Source organism: Pipra filicauda, unplaced genomic scaffold (genome assembly GCF_003945595.2).
Source record: "Pipra filicauda isolate LSUMZ 115617 unplaced genomic scaffold, ASM394559v2 scaffold260_size1094732_pilon, whole genome shotgun sequence".
Lineage (NCBI taxonomy): Eukaryota > Metazoa > Chordata > Aves > Passeriformes > Pipridae > Pipra > Pipra filicauda.
The window spans coordinates 141,872-160,536 of NW_024104377.1; the positions used below are offsets into that span (position 1 = coordinate 141,872).

Sequence of the window (18,665 nt, forward strand, 5' to 3'; positions counted from 1 at the left end):
CTCTCCATAAATTTTCATGCCCACTCACACCTGGCAACACTGCCTTTGCAGGAGAAAAGCAATTAGTTACTTCTGTGGATACGTCGATGGCGCAAAGGCTGAGATCAGAAAGATCAGGAAGAAAATGGAGCAATACCTATTTCCCTCAAAGGGTTGTATCAAAAGAGCAATTTTTTTTTTTTTTTAATGTCTGGGAAGTGGAAATTAAAAACAAGCTATCCATCAATGAATTTATGGTATCTGAAACTCCCTTGAGCCCTAGGAAAACATAAAGCTCTGCCCTTTGGTCTTCTTTTCAGTCTGCCTGGATAAGCTTACTTTATGATGCAACATAATTTGCAGTGACCTTTTCTGAAGCTGTTGATACACTTCCTGCTTCACTGGAAACCACCTTTTTAGCCATGCATGATGTGACTCCACATATATTGGAGTACAAATTTCAGGTTTTGTCATTAAACCCTGCAAAGTAATCCCATACTGTAGGTGGCTGTACTGGTGCAGGATGCTGTCGGTACTGCTGGGCTGCAGAAGCCAGCAATAAGGGATGGTTTTTGAAGGCTGGTTGGCCCTTATTACACCACAGATAAATACAAGGAATCAGTGGGGGAGGGGAATCTTTTATAATTGTTATTCCACCTCTTACTTGTACAGAGGAAGAATCATGCAATTTTATAAAAAGATTTTCAGACTTACTCCACATGTGAGTATTTAAGTGTACCTCTGTACGAATACATCTGAAGCCTTATGCAAATTTAAACATCTACTGAGTTTTTAAATCTTGGTTTTGCCACATATAAAATGGGAAAAGTATATATTCTCATATAAATGAAGGCCCTTCTACAGCCAGAAGTTTGCCTTCAGCTGTAACTATTTCAGGATATCAGCTCCCACATGTGAGAACTGCAGAAGCACATGTGACATAATAATATGCTTATTTTCTTAACATTTTACAAATTATTATATATATTGTTATTTTCATAGAATTATTTTTATGCATATCAATTATACTTTGTAGAACTGTGCAAGGCAGTCTGAAACGCTCCTTGAATCACTCAAGAACTGCTGTCTGAAGACTGTGCAGCAAATTTATCCTTGAAATTTAGTGAAACCATACTGAGCAGATGATTAGTTCATTTTCTTTGCTTGCTTTCTTTATCACTCTTTATTTACTTTTATTTATCTCTCACGTGGTGAAGACCTTTGAGGCTTTTTATTTCATTGTTTAAAGAAATAAGCTGAAGCATCAATGATTTTTCTACTTGCAGAAATTATGTGCTGTGGCATGTTTTTTCAAGTAATGTACTGGCCTAGCAAAGTAAATAATTAATTCAAGTCTCTCCAGAATCAGTGCAATATTTTTTAGGTGCATCCTCCTTCACCGAAATGATGACTTAAAAATATTAACTGAAAGACATGGTTTCCTGAAGCTATAGTGTAGTAATAGGAAATTTATTCATTTGTATACTAAAAAGTTTAAATTGCAGAATGCATATTCTTACAGTAAAAAACCCCTAGAAACTGTTTTGGGGGTTGACAAAAAGCAGAAGAATTTTGATGAAAATGAAAAAAAAGTATGGAGAAAATATTGGCAAGTTGGCAAAAAAATTAAACATATTTTTCAACAAAATTAATAATCATAAACTTTTTAAATCTGAATTGCAAGAGGTTTCAGCTGGAATCTGAAAAGCTCTGTTTTGAAATGCCTCTTCAGTTCACATCTTGGAAATTTTCCATATCTTGGAAATTGGTCTTTGTAGGTTCTTGATGCTTTGCTCATGTAATGGGCGGGTGTTCCTGGCCAAGTTACATGCCCTCAGTTGTCCCACCGGGCTGCTGGGACATGGCAATGGATTTGGGGAAGTTACCAGTCACAAGTGGCATGAAGACATTTGCCAATGTGCCAGAATTGCCCAGTAGCCCCAGAGAAGTAGGTACAACACATTTCAGCTTTAACTTCCTTTGAGGTATTACAGCAATACTTCAGATGAAAATGTTTTTCTTTCAGTCAAAGGTTGAAACACTAACTGGGGTTAGACCAAAAACCTGACCTTCCAGTTTTCAAAGGCTTTGCTGGTTGACTAGACTTTAAACTTTTCATGAATGTAGCTTTCTTTTCAAATGTACCACCAGTGTATTTGATGAGAATTGAGCAACAAATCGTATAGTCCTATTGTGTATTACATTTATCCCAACCATTTGACCCCTGACTGTGTTCTTTCTAGTTTGTTCTTGGTTTTGCCCTTTGTTTCATTCACATTAAGAGTTTTTCTAAGCACTTTCAGAGCTTCTCTGAGTGAAAGCCATAGAAAAGTCACCCTGCCTAAAAAGTATCCTTTCCATGAGTGGATCCCACTTTTTCCATTCCTCTAAGAGTACCACCACCAAAAAAATAATAGATGCATCAAAAATTGTGCTGCTCTAAGACTTAGGAAGGAGTCAACTTCAGTGTGTACTAGAAACAAATGTAATGTTTGGCATACAGTTCTCTGAAAGATTATAAAATTAAACTCATGTAATTTGATATATATAGAAGTGGTACTGTTGTCATATATTATGAGATATGACCACAGTTCCTGCAGTGTTTCAGTTCCTTTTTTCCCTGTCATCTGCACAACTAATAGCAGATGACAACTCTGAGATCCACCAATTCCTTTCTAATGCCCTGCTCAAAACTAGAGCCAGCATTTGACATAATGCATTTTATCTCCCTCTTGTGCCCTTGCTCGCTTTTTCTATGTTGATCCCTCTCAGGTGCAAATACCTATATCTTTATTTGCCTTTTTTGCATATTTCTATACTTTAACAGTGATATACAGTCTTTTCTTTTTACAAGAAGAATTCAGAACACTACCTTCAGTCCTGTGAGATCATTTTCTGTATCTCTGAGAAAAGTACTTATGAGAGTCTTGATTGAGGAATGAAAGAAAAATTAAACCAGATCAGTAGAAATTATTTTCCTAATGGTAAAATCTGAATTATACATTAAAGTACCATTTATTCAATCAATTTTATTATTCTGTTTAGAATGACAGTCACTTTTACGTGTTTTGTATGCTTACAGAGGTTTATTAGCTTGAGTAAAAGGTTATTATTATTCAATTGAATAATTGAATTTTAAATTGTTGGTATTGCACTTCATATTATAACTGCTTTTCCGGATGCATTTGATTATGTCAAATTTGCCTTTTAATCCCCTGTTTGGAGACCATTTTCTTTCTCACTCTGCACTCTTTCTCACCCTTGTAGTGGTATCCTAATGAACACACAGACCAGCCTCACATATTCCATGTAAATTACTGTGCATACCTCTCCTAGTCAGATCACATCAGAGGCTATCTAGTGTCATATAATCCTGGATACTGATATGTGGAAAATCTTTTCAGGTGATTAATGCCATAGGCATCTCATTTTCCTGCAAAGCAATATCGCACTGTTTATGTGAATGCCAGACTTAGGGATATGAAATGGACATTTAGAAAAGTTAATAATCTGTGCCTAATCCTCTCCAAGAATTATCTGTTGGTATTTCTATAAATAATTGCAGTTTTACTTCTTGTTGCTAGTGAAATCACATATTAATTTATTAAACGCATTGTTCACTCAGAACTTGGAACTTTGCTTTAAATCTCATCACATGGGTGAAATATATACATGTAAAGCTACACATACAATATCTTTGCATTTGAAACATACATTAAATAAAAAGTCATAAAATAACTGTGCTGTGGTATTTGTTTTCTTGCTTTGTTTGTTTGCTTAATGCTTGAGCAAATGTGCCCTTCAAAAAGGTTTCATGTTTGCTAGAAACATGAGATTTGTTCTTGACTGCACATGTGGATACTGTGATTCCTGAGCCTAACACTGAAATCCTCAATTAGAATGACAGACCATACAAAAAACAGTCCAACACAACAAAGTATCAGGGCAGGCAGACCCAGAATGGAATATTCTGTGAGCATTCTTCATTGCTAGCATCCAATACCCAACCCATAATGTTAGCGTTGCCAAAGGTGCTGTGTTTATTTGCATGGACCTGTGAATTACATAATTTTCTGCTGTTATCAGGCTGCTCTTAGCTCTGCTGAGGAGCTTTTCCCTCAGCCAGGGCTTGTCCTTTAACTTCACTAGAAGCAGGATCAGCTTTTCACAGCCTTCCATAATTTTAAGCAAATTATATTTTAGAAAGTAATCATTGAATCCTGAGATTTGACATAGGAAGCACTTTAAAAATGGCTTTGAATACTCTTAATTAGCTCAAGAATTACAGTCTCATTCCTCTTCTGTGCTGCTATTACAAGCATTTATCTCAACCGATTTCATCAGAGCTGCTTCTGTTTTACACTGGTGTCAGGGAACAAAAAAACCCAGGTTGCATAAATTGTTAACAGCTCTTTCATACTGCCTCTTTATTACCAGATAAAACTTTGATGAAGGACATTCACAGAAGATCAATATGAGAAACCACATAAGACCTGACTTTATGGTACTGGCTTATACGGAAAATCACAGAAATAACTACTTGTTTTTGAAGCTCTTACTTAAGGTGATGACTGGTTTGATGCTACTTTTACTGAAAGAAATATTTCACCTTTAGGAGATGTACTGCCTCCTGAGTAAAGTTACTCCACAGCTCTGATTAAAGGGAGGCGGAAAAGGGAATGGAGAGCAGTTGTACATCTAGCAATGAGCAACTCTATCCTTCGTTTGAGGGAAGAACCCACTGTCTTTTCTCTGCTTTGCGAAGTTTGACATCTTCTTCCAAAGAACTGGGAAATATCACCTCATCAACAGCAATCTTTACCTGTAATTTATAGAGGTCAGAGCACAGCTGTGGGGTAAACAACAAATGGTAAACAACAAATATTATTACCAGTAATATATTGTCTGTGAGCTAATATAGCTCAGGATGTATTCACTGCCAAAAGCAAACATTTTCCTTGAGATTCACTTAGATGACAGTGTTTGTTTATGTAGTGGTCTACCTGTGTATGAAGAAGTGAGCAGGAATAAAAATGCAATTGCAATCACATATAGTAAATCCAATTTATTTTAATGTTTCTCCAACCTAATGGCTGTCAAATACACGTTTCTGCCTGTCTGGCAGTCTGCCTTAATTTGTTTCTGTCAAGTGAAGAATAAACATTTTATCACGAGTTTGTTTTTGTGTTTCTTTCTTAAAAAAACCCAAACACACTAACACTGAAGCTTACAGAGGTGGCTATTTTTAGAAAGTTTGCTCTTCACACACTTAATCAAGACCATCATACTTTACTTGCTTTCCTCCAACTGTTACTAAAGCCATCCACAGCCTTCGAAATCCAAGTGTTATGAAGTGGAAATGCCTGTGCAGAAAGGTCTCTGATGAGAGAGTCTTGATGACAGGCTTAATCCCAAGATCAGCAGAAGCTCAGTTGCGCTCCTTTTTGTCCCTGAGGTAGCTGAAGAGGGCATCCAGGCCCCCCTCGACAACCTCGGGCAGGGGCCGGGACAAGGGGTTGTGGGTGACATGGAGGCCTTTATCCATTGGGTTCCAGGCAATGCGGCGCAGCCGGTACAAAAGGTAGAGGTCATCAGGGAGAGTCTGTATGCAATTGTAATCAACGTTTAGTAACTCTAGAGTGGTGATGTAGCAGAGAGACCGTGGCAGACTGCGTATGTTGTTATTGTCCGCAATAAAGATCTGCAGATTGACCAGATACTGGATACTCTCTGAGATGTTTTCCAGCCTATTGGACCCTAGGTGCAAGAAAGCTAAGCTCCTCAGTGCGAAAATGCAGATGGGAATTTGCACAAAGCGGTTGTTACTGAGGTTCAATTTCCTCAAACTTCTCAGGTCAGTGAAGCTCGAAGGCAGTTGTGAGATGCGGTTGTGCGAGAGGCTCAGAACCTCCAGCTTCCTGCATGAGCTGAGCTCTGCTGGCACTTCTGTCAGGCAATTCATATTGACAAACAAGACCTTCAGGTTCCTCAGCAGCCCGATTTCTTTAGGCAGATTCTTGAGACAATTACCCCCCAAGTTCAGCAGTACCAGCCTGTCCAGTTTCCCCAGCAAAGGAGGAATCACCACCAACTGGTTGTGTGAAAGGTTCAGCTTCTGCACCTCGTGCAGTCCCCACAAGAAGTCAGGCGTGTTGGTCATCCCTTTCATCATGAGGCTCAAGCTGACATAATGCAATCCCTGTTTCAGCAGTGACTTGGGCTCTCTCCCTGAGAGAAGGGCGTCTTCCCATGCAGGCAACTTTGGACTTTTCTTAAGAAAAGCCATGTTCCTTCGCTTCTTGTTCTTTGAGTGCTCAGTTCCCATAATACTCTGGTTCCCTCCTGAGAGAAGTGAGGTTTTCTTCCCTTGCAAGTGCTACACCAATATGCAAATGCCAACAGAGGATGAGAGCTTGCAGGAGGTGGGAAAGTCAAAGCAAGGAGAAAAGGAGGAGCCTGTGAAGTGCATCTCAGTCCACCAGGGCAGTTTCCGTAGCTGCTGAGGGAAAGTTTCACTTTTGGGGGCTTATGTTGATCTTGGTGCAGAGTCTGTAATGAAATACTTGCTCCTGACTTGCGAGCAAACCTGTTCAATTCAAACTGAATGCCACAAGACAGCTGTCACTGTCATTTGGCCTGGGCTTTATTGGACAGATATGTGTCTTCACTGCAAAAAGGTCACAAGGATGCTGTATATAACTTCACCATGTCAGCTTTCTTGGCTATCTGGTACATACCATGGCTGCAGGACAATTAACAAGAGTGACTTCAAAAAAACAAACAAGCAAGCTAAAGAAGAAAACAAGCAAAGAAGCCGTCATTTAGATTCAGATTTAAAGGACATTTTCATAATATTTTTTATTTTGATGTTCCTGATTTCACTGAAGTAGTTACTAGTCTACTGGAAAATTTTGCACGCTGCAAAAACACTAGTAATGCTGACTTGTTATGTCAGTCCTTCTTTCTGTTTAGTAAAAAAAGAAAATCTAAAAAAGGAAAAAACCACTCTCAAAAGGTGTTACCTTTTATATCCCCTTTGTGGTGAGGATAGTCCTCTTACTTTGCAGAAAGAGTATCACCTTCCCTGCAGCAGTGACATTTTCCAGTGGTATCTGCGCCCACTTGGATGATTGCTACCCACGTTGCCAAATGTGAGCAGTCATACCTCACAGTTCTGCCCAAATTGCTCTGTCCTAAATGTCTGGTGCTAATTTCACACCTATCAACCAGATTTTTGGGGTCTGGTTCTTTTGTGCTCCAGAAAATAGACCCTCTTGATATCCCTTTCCCTGTGAACTTTCATGTCTTTCTGGGCTGTTCTGGGGTACAGGGGGACTAGCAGTCAAAGAGCTTGAACTATAAATGACATTTAGATCTGAGATAGAGGGACTGATGGGAGAGGAAGGAAGCAGTGAGGTATAATAATACCCAACAACAGCTGAAGCAAGCTCTACTGGTGAAAGGAAATTGTATTGCTACAGGAATATGCATGCAGTGAGTTTAAACTCAAAGGGACTCTAAAAAGGATCTGCAAAAACTTTAGGCACCATTTAAATTAGGTGAAAATTGCAACACACAGTACAAGACTTTCAGGGCTTTTTCTCTCCATTGGATGATCCGTGGTGATGAGTATACCCTCCCTTACCACCTCATTTCAGAGATCCTCCCCTTAAAACCTTGCGTCAGCTCAGATGTTAAGGGATTATGCAAGAACCTGCAGATGGGAGTCAAAGGACAGGAGCAACCTCTTTGGAATCAATCCCCACAGTCCTTTCTTACTGACAAACACCACTCAGTCTCCTTTGAGCTTTAGGTCCTTCATAGAGCTGCATCCACTTGGGAAGAAAGGGGAGAGAGGAGGCATCCCTGACAGCTGAGGAAAGCGGTCAGGACCACAGTGAGTAGCACAAGATAGCGGCAAGCTAAGTGAGCCACACAATTAAAACCTGTGCTTTAACAGGTCTGCCAACTGGTCCTGAGGCAGAAATATTGCACTCCCTGAAGTGCCTGGGCAAGCCTGAAAGGGCTGAGGTCAGTTGTATCTGTTCGGTTAGAGCGGGTTGGCAGCCTGACTGTGAGTCATAGATCCCTCCCTTGCAAGCACTTTTTGCCAATATTTGTCCGTTTGCAAACGTTATATTAAATGCCATTACAGTCATAAGGTCTGAGTCTTGTTAACCATCATTCCCACATGCTGCCCAGATTGGCAGAGAGAACCCTGCCGCTGCAGGCAGAGGAGCCCTCAGTGGAGGAAACCCAGCAGCTGGCTGAACTCGGACTTGATTGTGCCTTGCATGATGGGGGGTGTAAGCCTAAAATGTGGTCCTTCAGCCCAAGCAGGAGGAGAAGCAAAAGCAAGAGCCTCTCATGAGCTCTGTCTCTGGGTTGTCAGCCCAGCTGGTGTTAAAAATGCTCCTATTATCAGAGATCCTCCATGGATTTGAACAAGGCAAGAAGAAAAACGCTTTTTAGAGAGCATTTATAAGGTTAGGAATTTCCCTTCTTTTAGTCTCACTGCTGGAATGAGGAACCTGCCACAGCTCTACTCAGAGATTGGCATTGCTCCCCTTGACTGGGCTCCTACTTGTGACCACAGCCCCACGGTCACTTCAGAGCCTTTCCTTCTGCAGGTCATTTTAGTAAGAAACAAAAACAAAACACAAAGGAAACACAGTCTTCCTGTAGTTGCAGCCTGCCCCCATGGCTGGCCAGATATTTTTGGATGAGAACGTCATCCTCATCTCCAAAACACATTGGAGTTCACTGCCTGGGGACTTGGCAGTGCCCAATCTGGCCTCTCACCACAGAAATCCTTGTTTCCTAACAGTGTGACTCAGCCAAAGTGCTCTGCACCCCTCCCTGGCTTTGCACCACGCTGTCCATTTGAAACTAAGCCTGTGACACAGCCCAGTACAGTCTGGGCTGGGCTATTGTGGGAAAGCTTCACCCGGGGATCTCTTTCAAAGAAAAATGCTTGCTCTGCTTCAGCCTCAGAGCATCTCCTGCTATTGCACTGCTGTATCTCCCCTGCCTGGCAGGCAGCAAGCAGCAGTAAAGGGGATTTAAAAAAGAAATTCCACATCTGCAGCTCTCATTGTCCGGTTCCCTTCCTGCCTCCACGAGTACCGTAACTGCTGTGTGAAATAAAACAAAAATAACCATTTCCTTTTCTTTGTTCTCCAACAGAAAAACAGGCTATTGAGCACACTTGTAGTTGTGGAGACGGGAAAACTCTGAGGTAAGCAAATTAAATCTCTTTCTTGAAATCGAGATAGTAAAACAACAGTGGCCTCATCTGGACATCTGAGGAACTAAAATTCTGAACGAAAATAGTCCCTTATCCGTTGGTGTCCTGGACAGGTTTTGTTCAAACATTTTTCACTTTGCTTTTCTCTGCGTTGCCTGCCTCCCTGTCCTGGCCCATGCTGTGCTGTGCTGCGAGGATAGATCAATTCCTTTGGGCTGCTCTTAGGTGTCTGGGCCAGGAAAAAACACTGACCTGTGTCCACACAGCCTGGCAGAAAGCAGAAATTAATTTCAGGCGTGCAGGTTTGGAAGAGAAAATAACTCAAGGAAATTGCTGGGCTTTACATGACACAGTGTAGTTGATAACTGCTTTGTAGACTAAACAAAAAAGTTAGTGTACAAGGGGAAAAAATAACCCACAACTTGCTAAAGAATTTTTTAGTCTAACTAATACAGTAAGAGAAACTGCACTACTAACAGTGATAAAAAACTGGCAAGCTGACAAAAATGACAAGTTATATTTTCTGACATTCTTTGATAATGTAAATTATTAGATTTTTTTTCTTAAGAAAGCAGGATTGTCAGCCCTAAAAAAAAGCTGAAGATGAGTTCACAAAAGACCTGGAATTTTAAAGTCTATTATCTATGGGTTCTTTTATTTGACTTCGGGTTTGGAGTCTATAGAATACACTTGGGAAACATTTTCAAGCTTTTCTCTGCAGCCAGGCAGAAGTTGCAATAAAACCAGTTGAATTGTTTTTAAGTAAAATTTGAGTCCATCATGTAATTACTTCTCCATAGGATTTGAGCTTTTAATAAAATATCTGATAACATCAGGCTTTTAAGGAAAATACAGCCATTTTGACACACTGAGTTTAAGTTTTGTTTTGCTTCAAAACAAAATACTATCATTGTCTTCTAAATTACTTAGCACACAATAGATGCCTGTACTTTTATTAGCACATATCTATACATTCGTAATTAATTTTGAAGCAAGTCCTATGTTCTCTATGGAGTCAAAATCATATATAGTTCCTCTGTCTCAGCATTATTAAAAATATATTAATATAAGAAGGAATCCTTTAAATCTTTAAGCATAGCCTTTTCTAAAATGCTGGTAAGTTCAACGCATATTCTTTTGGAAGAAATTTTCATTTCAATTCATTATCTAGGTCTTGTAATAAACATCCATCTAAACGAGGATTCAGAAAATAGCTAACACTTCTTGTGACAGGAAGGATGCTTTGGCTAAAAGGGGTTAACTGGTTTCCAGTTCATCAGAAAGCAACAGTCATGCTGGAGAAATATTCAGTACAAATACAGCTGCAGCTACTGAACCATCTTCCCTTGTGCTATTTCTTTCCTCTGAAGTAAATAAAGAGTTTTAAGAGCGTCAGTGCTATTCAGACTGTCAGAGATATCCTCTGGTCTTAGTGCTAAGGAAGCAAATTTTGTAGATTTTTAACTACTTTGCAGTGGTTTGTTGATCTTGCAGCTATTCTGAAATACTAAGTCAAATTTCAAAGGTAATTTGAGATTTATGAGATGTGACACAAGACACGAACAATTCTTCAGGCGATTTCAGATTTCCTGTTAATTTGTTTTTAATTATGGTGCTGTTAACAGCCTTTAATGACTGTCTGTCCCTGGAGTTTTCCTGGAATGTTTTATTAAGGTCCCATGTGGAGCTGCTGGATTGTCTGACCCATGAAGAATTGGACCTGGAGGTGAATGACTGCCTCTGCAGAGGCTGATTTTATTGCAGACCTCTTGACAGAAGACAAGTTTGAGCCATCCAGAGTATGGAATAAAGAGAGAGAGATTTGGTGTTGTATATAGCCTAGAAATGACAGGCTCTTCCTCCTGATAGTCAGGGTCAGCAGCAATTCTCGTGTTACACGGAATTACTGGAAGTTTTATTTCTTTTCTGCAAACTTGCTGTAATATTTTAAAATTCCAGCAAACGCATAAATGACTGGTTAGTCACCTCCTACTTCTGCCACAATTTCCCTGTGTATATGCAAGCCAAATAGCTGGTCTGTCTGCCTATATTAAACACAGGCCACCCATGATCCTGCACTGCACAATCATCCATGTTCTCTGGGGCACTTTTTCATCCAGTGTCCATGACTGTTCTCACAGGCACCACCAAGACCTGCTTGCCTTAGGTGCTTGCTCACTCTGCAGGAAAAGGAAAGTTTAGCACATGGACATGCCCTAGGGCACACCTACTCCTGCAGGAGCACATGGAGGGCCCTGTCCTGCTTTATTTAGCCATCTGCACACAGCCTCCATGTCTTAGCCTTCTCCTACTCTTATGGCTAGTGTGGTGACAGATATGACACCAGTTAAAAATATATGTGAAGTCATTACATAGAGGATACCATTGCAATATAGAAACCATACGCTGTTCTATTTTTTGTCACCACATTCATGAGCAGTCACATCTACAGTCATAAGTAAAATAGCCTGTCTAGCAGCAACATGATGTTTGCTAAATGCTACTTATAGTCTGTGGCTTTCTGAATCAAACTGAAAAAAGTTGGAGCAGATTGTCCAAACTGGATGAAGTAGCTTTTCCTATAACTGCTACCACATCACCTCTGCTTCAGGTACGCTTTTTCATGGAGCTCTTGAAGGTCATTTTCTTATATTTTGAATGCATCATAAGAAAGAAAGCAGACATTTTTGGAAAGTAAAAGAGAGACCCTGAATTATCCTTACCTAAATCTAATCCAATATAATAAGAGATATTTCTTGGCCTGTCTCATAGAAGGAGTCAGATCACCTAAGCATTCATCATATACCTACACGGCTGGCACCACAACTCCTCCTAGACTTATTTTAATGGCCAGAGCAGATTCAGTTCAGCTCCCTGTGGTGTACAATGCCCAGCTTTCTGAAGCATCTTGTGACCAGGGGCTACACATCACTCAGAGATAAGGGAATATCCCCACCTCTTGTAAAGCTGTTGCTCAAATTAGCAGGGTTTTCTTAAACATCCATCCGTGAGTGCCAAGAGTCCAAAAATAAGCATGACTCTCTGGGTTGCTGGCATAATTCCCAGTCCCTCCTCCAAAGACTATTTAAGTATTATACATTTAATGGGTCACTGGAGTTACCTACTTTTCAGCAATATGAAAATCCATGCTCTGTTCTGAAAACAGAAGGCAGAGATAACCCTGAGGGTCCTGAGAGGAGACAGGCATTTCCATGGGGTCCTATGTGTAGTTCAGAGACAGACAGGATTTAAGCAAGACCATTAATTCAGCATTATCCAGTAAGAGCCTTAAGGACTCTCCCTGCTCAATCTGCCAATATGCTGATTTTGATAGACTTTTTAAAATAAGCAATTCTCTCCAGGCATTATTAATGTCAGTGTGTCTGTGTCCTGGCTCCATGAGAATTTGCATGCCACAGTTAAGACCAGGTGACTAAAGGTTGTTGCAAAGTTCATTGCTACTGTACCAATACCCCTTGTTTTTATTCTAATTGTTTAGGTGTATTTGAAAATGCTGTTGTATCATAAAGTCTTAGTGGAAAAAGCCAGAGGGAAGTTGAAAGCTTATTTTAGAAATAAAATAAAGCACCAAGTGATCCAATTTTTTGTGCCTAATTTAGTGTTTAAAATAAATGCATGCTTCTCCAACTGAAAGCACAAGCCCTTCTTATCTTGGTCCTCATGAAACTGGGCAAATCAGTACAGCAGATCAATGTGACCCAGTGTGAAGGGATCCAGGCATTTCCATCCAGAGCCCATTACAATAATGATTGCAAAAAATAACTTAGGAAATAATTCAATCAAAGCTTCTGTGGAGCTTTAATCCCAGATCCATGACTCTTACACAAATTTTACTGATATAAGAAGAAACTCTGCATTTACCTTCATATGCCTATAAATGATAAAACAGAATCTAATTAAAACTCCCTAAACACATACCGTTGTCTCAGTTTGGGATTTTTCACAGACATTATCAAATGAAAGGGCAGACATCCCTCTAGACATTTGAAGACTTGATGCTGACAATTAATAGCTTGACTTTTAAATTTCCAAGCTCTGACTTAAGGAAACATATTGAATGCTTAGCTCAAAGGGTTTTAATGAACAAATGAAACTTCTCAAGCTATTGGTAAAGCCATGCATCTAGGTATTATTATATGACAGCAATATTTGAAATCCTATGAAATAATATGAGTCACTGTATGGTCAAACAAAGGCTGGTGAGATCTAAGCCAAGTTGTAGGTAAGGGGAGCTAAAGACATCACACAGAGCACAGCCTGGAGGCAGAAGATATAGCTCAGTAGGTGAAAAAAGCACATGAAAATCAACTTGCATAAAAAATTACCTTAAAAGTAATAAAACAGAGCAAATCAAAGGGAAAATACAATCTTCGAGCCCAAGTACAGACAAAATAAAAAAGAAGAAAGGCCCACCCATAATTGTCATTTGTCTTATTTTACAACTTCTAATGAGCAACTTTCCAATAGAGAGAATCAAACATGAATCTGTTCAGTACCTGAACATCAGAAGAGATTAATTGTGGTGTACAACCACAGGGTTTCAGCACTTATTGGACTGTGAGAAGACAGGATATTGTAGTTAATGATTCCACCTGGGGTGGAACGACAGTACATTCAGCAGCCGTGGAGGTAAGTGGAAGGGGAGCACTGATGCTCTGATGTGTGGCCAGGTCATCTAACAACAAGGAAAGCTTTTTCAAAAAGGTAGAAAATGATGTGTCGCTTGAAAGGAATGCAAATGGTATTTAAGAATTAAATTAAAACAGGAGGTTGGAGTGGGGTGAGCAGGGCAAGAAGTTGGAGTATTTAATTTTTAATCATATCTTCCTGGACCAGGGAAGATGACAAGCAATATTTGTAGAGGATTTGAAACAACACCGACTGGCACATTTGTCATTAAAATTTACTACACGCAGAACTCAACAAGCTGATGAAAGTCATTCTATGATATGGTTGCCTGAGAGATTGGAGACTAGACGTGGTGACCCATATTGTCTCTCCCCATATTGTGGTCTTAAATCCGACATCCTCTCCTGCTGTCTTCAACTCCCCTACACGTGCAAAATTCAGGAGCCTGGGTTCACAGGCCACTGCGTTCACATTATCTTTGGTGCTGATCTACACATTTTCTGCCTCGCTGCATTTCACTTTTAGTTTATTGGATTTGAACAAATGTCGGCAATTAGAGGAAAATGCAATTATAACAGAGTTGCAGACAGTTGCTTTCCAAGTGATAAGAAATCTTATCTGTAGCCAGGGCTGAGTGCAGGCATAACTTGGGCTCAGAGCAATGTGCTGGCAGATGCTAGCAGAAGGTTAGAGTCTGTTTCCCTCCCTTGTCCACGGAAATGCATTCTAGTTTTTCAAGGCTAATGAACTTTGCTAAGCCATTTCATGAGTCCAGGCTGAATATACAATGTGTTACAAATGTCTTAATTGAGTCAGTTTGGCAATACAAAAATTATTATCGTGAGATGTATTTAACTAGAAGTCTGGAAACCACCAATGTTCTACAGGTTTAGACAGGTAACAATTCAGGAATATAGATTTTGGCAGCTTCGCTTTAAAAGCCACTGGTGGAATGGAGCAGCAAGAAAAATGTTTCTAATATGACATTTTTACCTCCCGCTCAAATGATGGTATCATGATACTGAAGTAATAAATGGTAATCTATGGTGACAAAGGAACGGTGCTATTCCCCCACTGATAAGGCAGAGGGAACATTTGTCTGCAGCCACCTGTTCTTGAACTTCTCTAACTGCACTTTTTCACTGTCTCACTGGAGCAAACCCTGTGCAGTACAAGTGGAAAAGAGCTAAGTGCACTTTGTTGGGTGAAAAGTGATATGGAAACACCAAACACTATCTGCTATCTGACACAAATACTAATCTAAAAATACACCACTTTCCCCCCAAACCCTCACTTTACATCATAAATGAAGCATAAGCAGACCCCAGAAAGACTGAAGCAGAACATCTACTGAATTTATGATTAATAAGCATGTCAAGTTTTATAACAGCATCCTTATGTGGACACAGCTAATGGCCTTAACATTGCTTCCAGAATCAAAATTGAATGGTTGAGCAGATTTAGCCTCAGGAAGGCCCACAGTGATAAGGGAACCATCAGAGAAAATAGGTGTACACATTTTTCAACCTGTCAAGTGAAAAAAAATCACAGATGATGATAAGTCAAGGATATGCCCTCTCCTATATGAGCTGTACGATTGTTTGTGCTGAACAAGGCTGCTTCCTAAACAAGAGGGAAAAGGTGAATGTAAGCAACAGCAAGCTGCATGATTATCCCTTAAATTACACTCACCCAAGAGTAATAATTACTTTGAATCAGCATTTTAAAAGGGAGAGAGTTGGGTTTTGCTGCTCAAAGCTGTTGTAAATTGCTAACCTTGTAAGAAGTGCAGGAAGAAAGAAGCACACAGGTAGGCTTGGCAAAAATGGCACAAATTTGGATAGAGCAACATACAGACTTGAGAATTATGTAGATTTTGGGGGGGTGGGGTGGGAGGATTTTACCTGTCAATTTTATCAAAGGCTCTAGAAAACATCTCAGGCCACAGGGACTGAGCCAGGATTAGGATTAGGAAACTGTAAACTGGAGGACAATCTAAGGACCTGCCAATTTGATGTAAATTTGCCTTCCTCTGAGGCACTTGCTGCTGAAGACAGGGCTGAAGGGACTGTACACCAATCAGGTCTCATACAGAAACACTCAGATGCCAAAAGTACTTCTTTCTGTTTTTAATCAGCAAAACAATGTGTACAAATATGGACACAGGTAAAATGGAAAGCACTGGACATGGCATGTTGTCTTTTAATATTGATAATTGCTGCTGTTCTCCTGGATCAGTCTTCTGGGAAGAACAATACTTGACTAGTTAGAGATGTTATTTGTGTCAACCTAAACTCTCCTCGTAAATCTCATAAACAAATCTTAGCTATTGCTCTAACGTTTACATGCTTTATTAGTTTTCAAATAAGTGCTTTGAATGAAAAAAAAAAAGTGTTGTGAAGGTAGAAGTGATAAATTAAAGTGAATTCTCCATTAGCAGCAGCATACAACCATAGCATGTCCTTACAGAAGTGGTGTACAGACAACTTATTGAACTATCCAGGAAATCACTGAAAAGCATTTGAAGAGAGACTGAGACAATGAGTTGTCTCTGTGCAGCATATAATATCTACTGCAAAAATGTTAACTAATTTTGTAAGAGATTCTGTTTCTATGCAGTAAACACAGCTCTGCACCACTGATTTTTGAGAATATCAGCCATAACAGAGTAACAGTCTCTCTCTCATTTCACTGCCTGGCAAACTTTTCTCCCTGCTTTGCTTTAATTAGGAAAGCCCAGCCATCAGGAAAGCCCAGCCATTGCCCTTAATATTTTTACCAGAGAACTAACCAGCAGCACCTAACAGTGCTACAGAGGTTGAGTTGTCCTAACTAGCTTCTGAAGGGCGGTTGTACTCTCTGGTGCAAACAGGTCTATATTTCTTCCACTACTATATGTACAGCTTGTAGGAAGAATTAAGTTTTACTACTGCAGCTTTAAAAACAAAACAAAAAACCAAGGGAAATAGAATTAGGCAAGACACCAGAGCACTAAGCCCCAGCCTCCTCCTTAAGTGCTCTATAGTGAGCCCTTCTCAGGACACCAATGATCACAGTCTCCACTGCACAGCTCAGGTGCAGAGGTGTAAGCCTTGCCAACACCACATTTTTGACAGTGGAGCTCCAGTTCCTGCTCTGTACTGACTTAAGGCAAGGCTGGCCCCTGATGAAGACTTACTCCATGAGGCATTTAGGCAATTTGGGGTCTTCCAATACAAGCAGTATTCCCCCAGGCTCAGTATTGGGGCCAGCCATGTTTAGCATTTTTATCAGTAATCTGGATGAGGGGATTGAGTGCACCCTCAGTCAGTTTGAAGGTGACACCAAGTTGGGCAGGAGTGTTGATCTACTGGAGGGTAGGAAGGCTCTGCAGAGGGATCTTGACAGGCTTATTTGATGGGCTGAGACCAACTAGGTGATGTTCAATAAGGCCAAGTGCTGGGTCCTCCACTTGGGTCACAGCAACCCCATACAGTGTTACAGGCTTGGGGCAGATTGTCTGGAATGCTTTTCAGCAGAAAAGACTCTGGGAGTGTTGATCCACAGAAACTGAACATGAGCCAACAGTGTGCCCAGGTGGCCAAGAAGGCCAGTGGCATCCTGGCCTTTTTCAGGAATAGTGTGGCCAGCAGGACTAGGGAAGACCACACTTCAAATCCTGTGTTCAGTTTTGGGCTCCTCACTACAAGAAAGACATTGAGGTGCTGGTGCATGTTCAGAGAAGGGCAATGGAGCTGGTGAAGAATCAGGAGTACAAGTTTTATGAGGAGCAGCTGAGGGAGCAGGGATTGTTTAGCCTGGAGAAAAGAAGACTCAGAGAAGACCCTACTGCTCTCTACAACTACCTTCAAGGAGGTTGTAGCCAGGTGGGTATCAATCAGGCTCTTCTCCCAAGTAACAAGCGATAGGACAATAGCAAACAGCCTCAAGTTGTGCCAGGGGATGTTCAGGTTGGGTATTAGGAAAAATATCTTCACCAAAAGGGTTCTCAAGCATTGGAACAGGCTACCCAGGGAAGTGAGGGAGTCACCATCCCCGGAGGCATTTAAAAGATGTGTAGAGGTAGCACTCAGAGACATGGTTTAGTGGTGAACTTGGCAGTGCTGGGTTAACGGTTGGACTTGATGATCTTTGAGGCCTTTTACAACCTATGTGATTCTATGGTTCCATGGTAGTGAAAAGAAAGTTTAAAAAACCCCAAATATAGTGCTAAATATTACCATGACCTCTGGTTATGTCTCCTTATAGGTGGCCACTATTTTTATAAGGAATGGGGCTACACTGCGTATTTCCAACATGATTACTAAAATTATATTAACATTGTATTATGTTCTATGTATATTTTTGTATGTAAAAATAACGTTTTTATGCAATCCATTGCATTTAGGCAATTTGAGAATACCTGTGACTGTGCGAAGCTATTTTGTGTTCTGGGGCATTAACCAGACAAAAATATTTTCTAAACAACAGGCCAAATTCAGAGTCAATGTCAGTCAATATTGTTTATTTTGGAAGTAACACCATTTACACTTATACTAAAGTAAAAAATTTTCTTCTTACAATCACGTCTCTGCATCCTGTCCTTACTTCTGACAATGGAAAGAGCTCTTCTAATGATTAATAGAAAAGTACGCCTGAACAGCTAACTTCCTTTTATTTAAACTCTCTGTTGACATTTTAGCAGGAAGTAATTGTACATCATCCACTGAATTTGTTCAGTTGTTGTGGTAGGTGAGATAGAAATGTGTGAGTCTGTACATCTTCATTGAACAGAGGTTTGCACACATTG

At 40.2% G+C, this 18,665-nt stretch overlaps 1 protein-coding gene across 1 annotated transcript; it reads right to left on the minus strand.

Moving 5' to 3' along the window:
• Positions 1 to 5,407: 5,407 nt before the first annotated feature.
• On the minus strand, positions 5,408 to 6,448 carry LRRC30 (leucine rich repeat containing 30). Its single transcript, XM_027744746.2, is given in 1 exon segment — positions 5,408 to 6,448. A coding segment is annotated over 1 exon segment (1,041 nt).
• Positions 6,449 to 18,665: the final 12,217 nt, after the last annotated feature.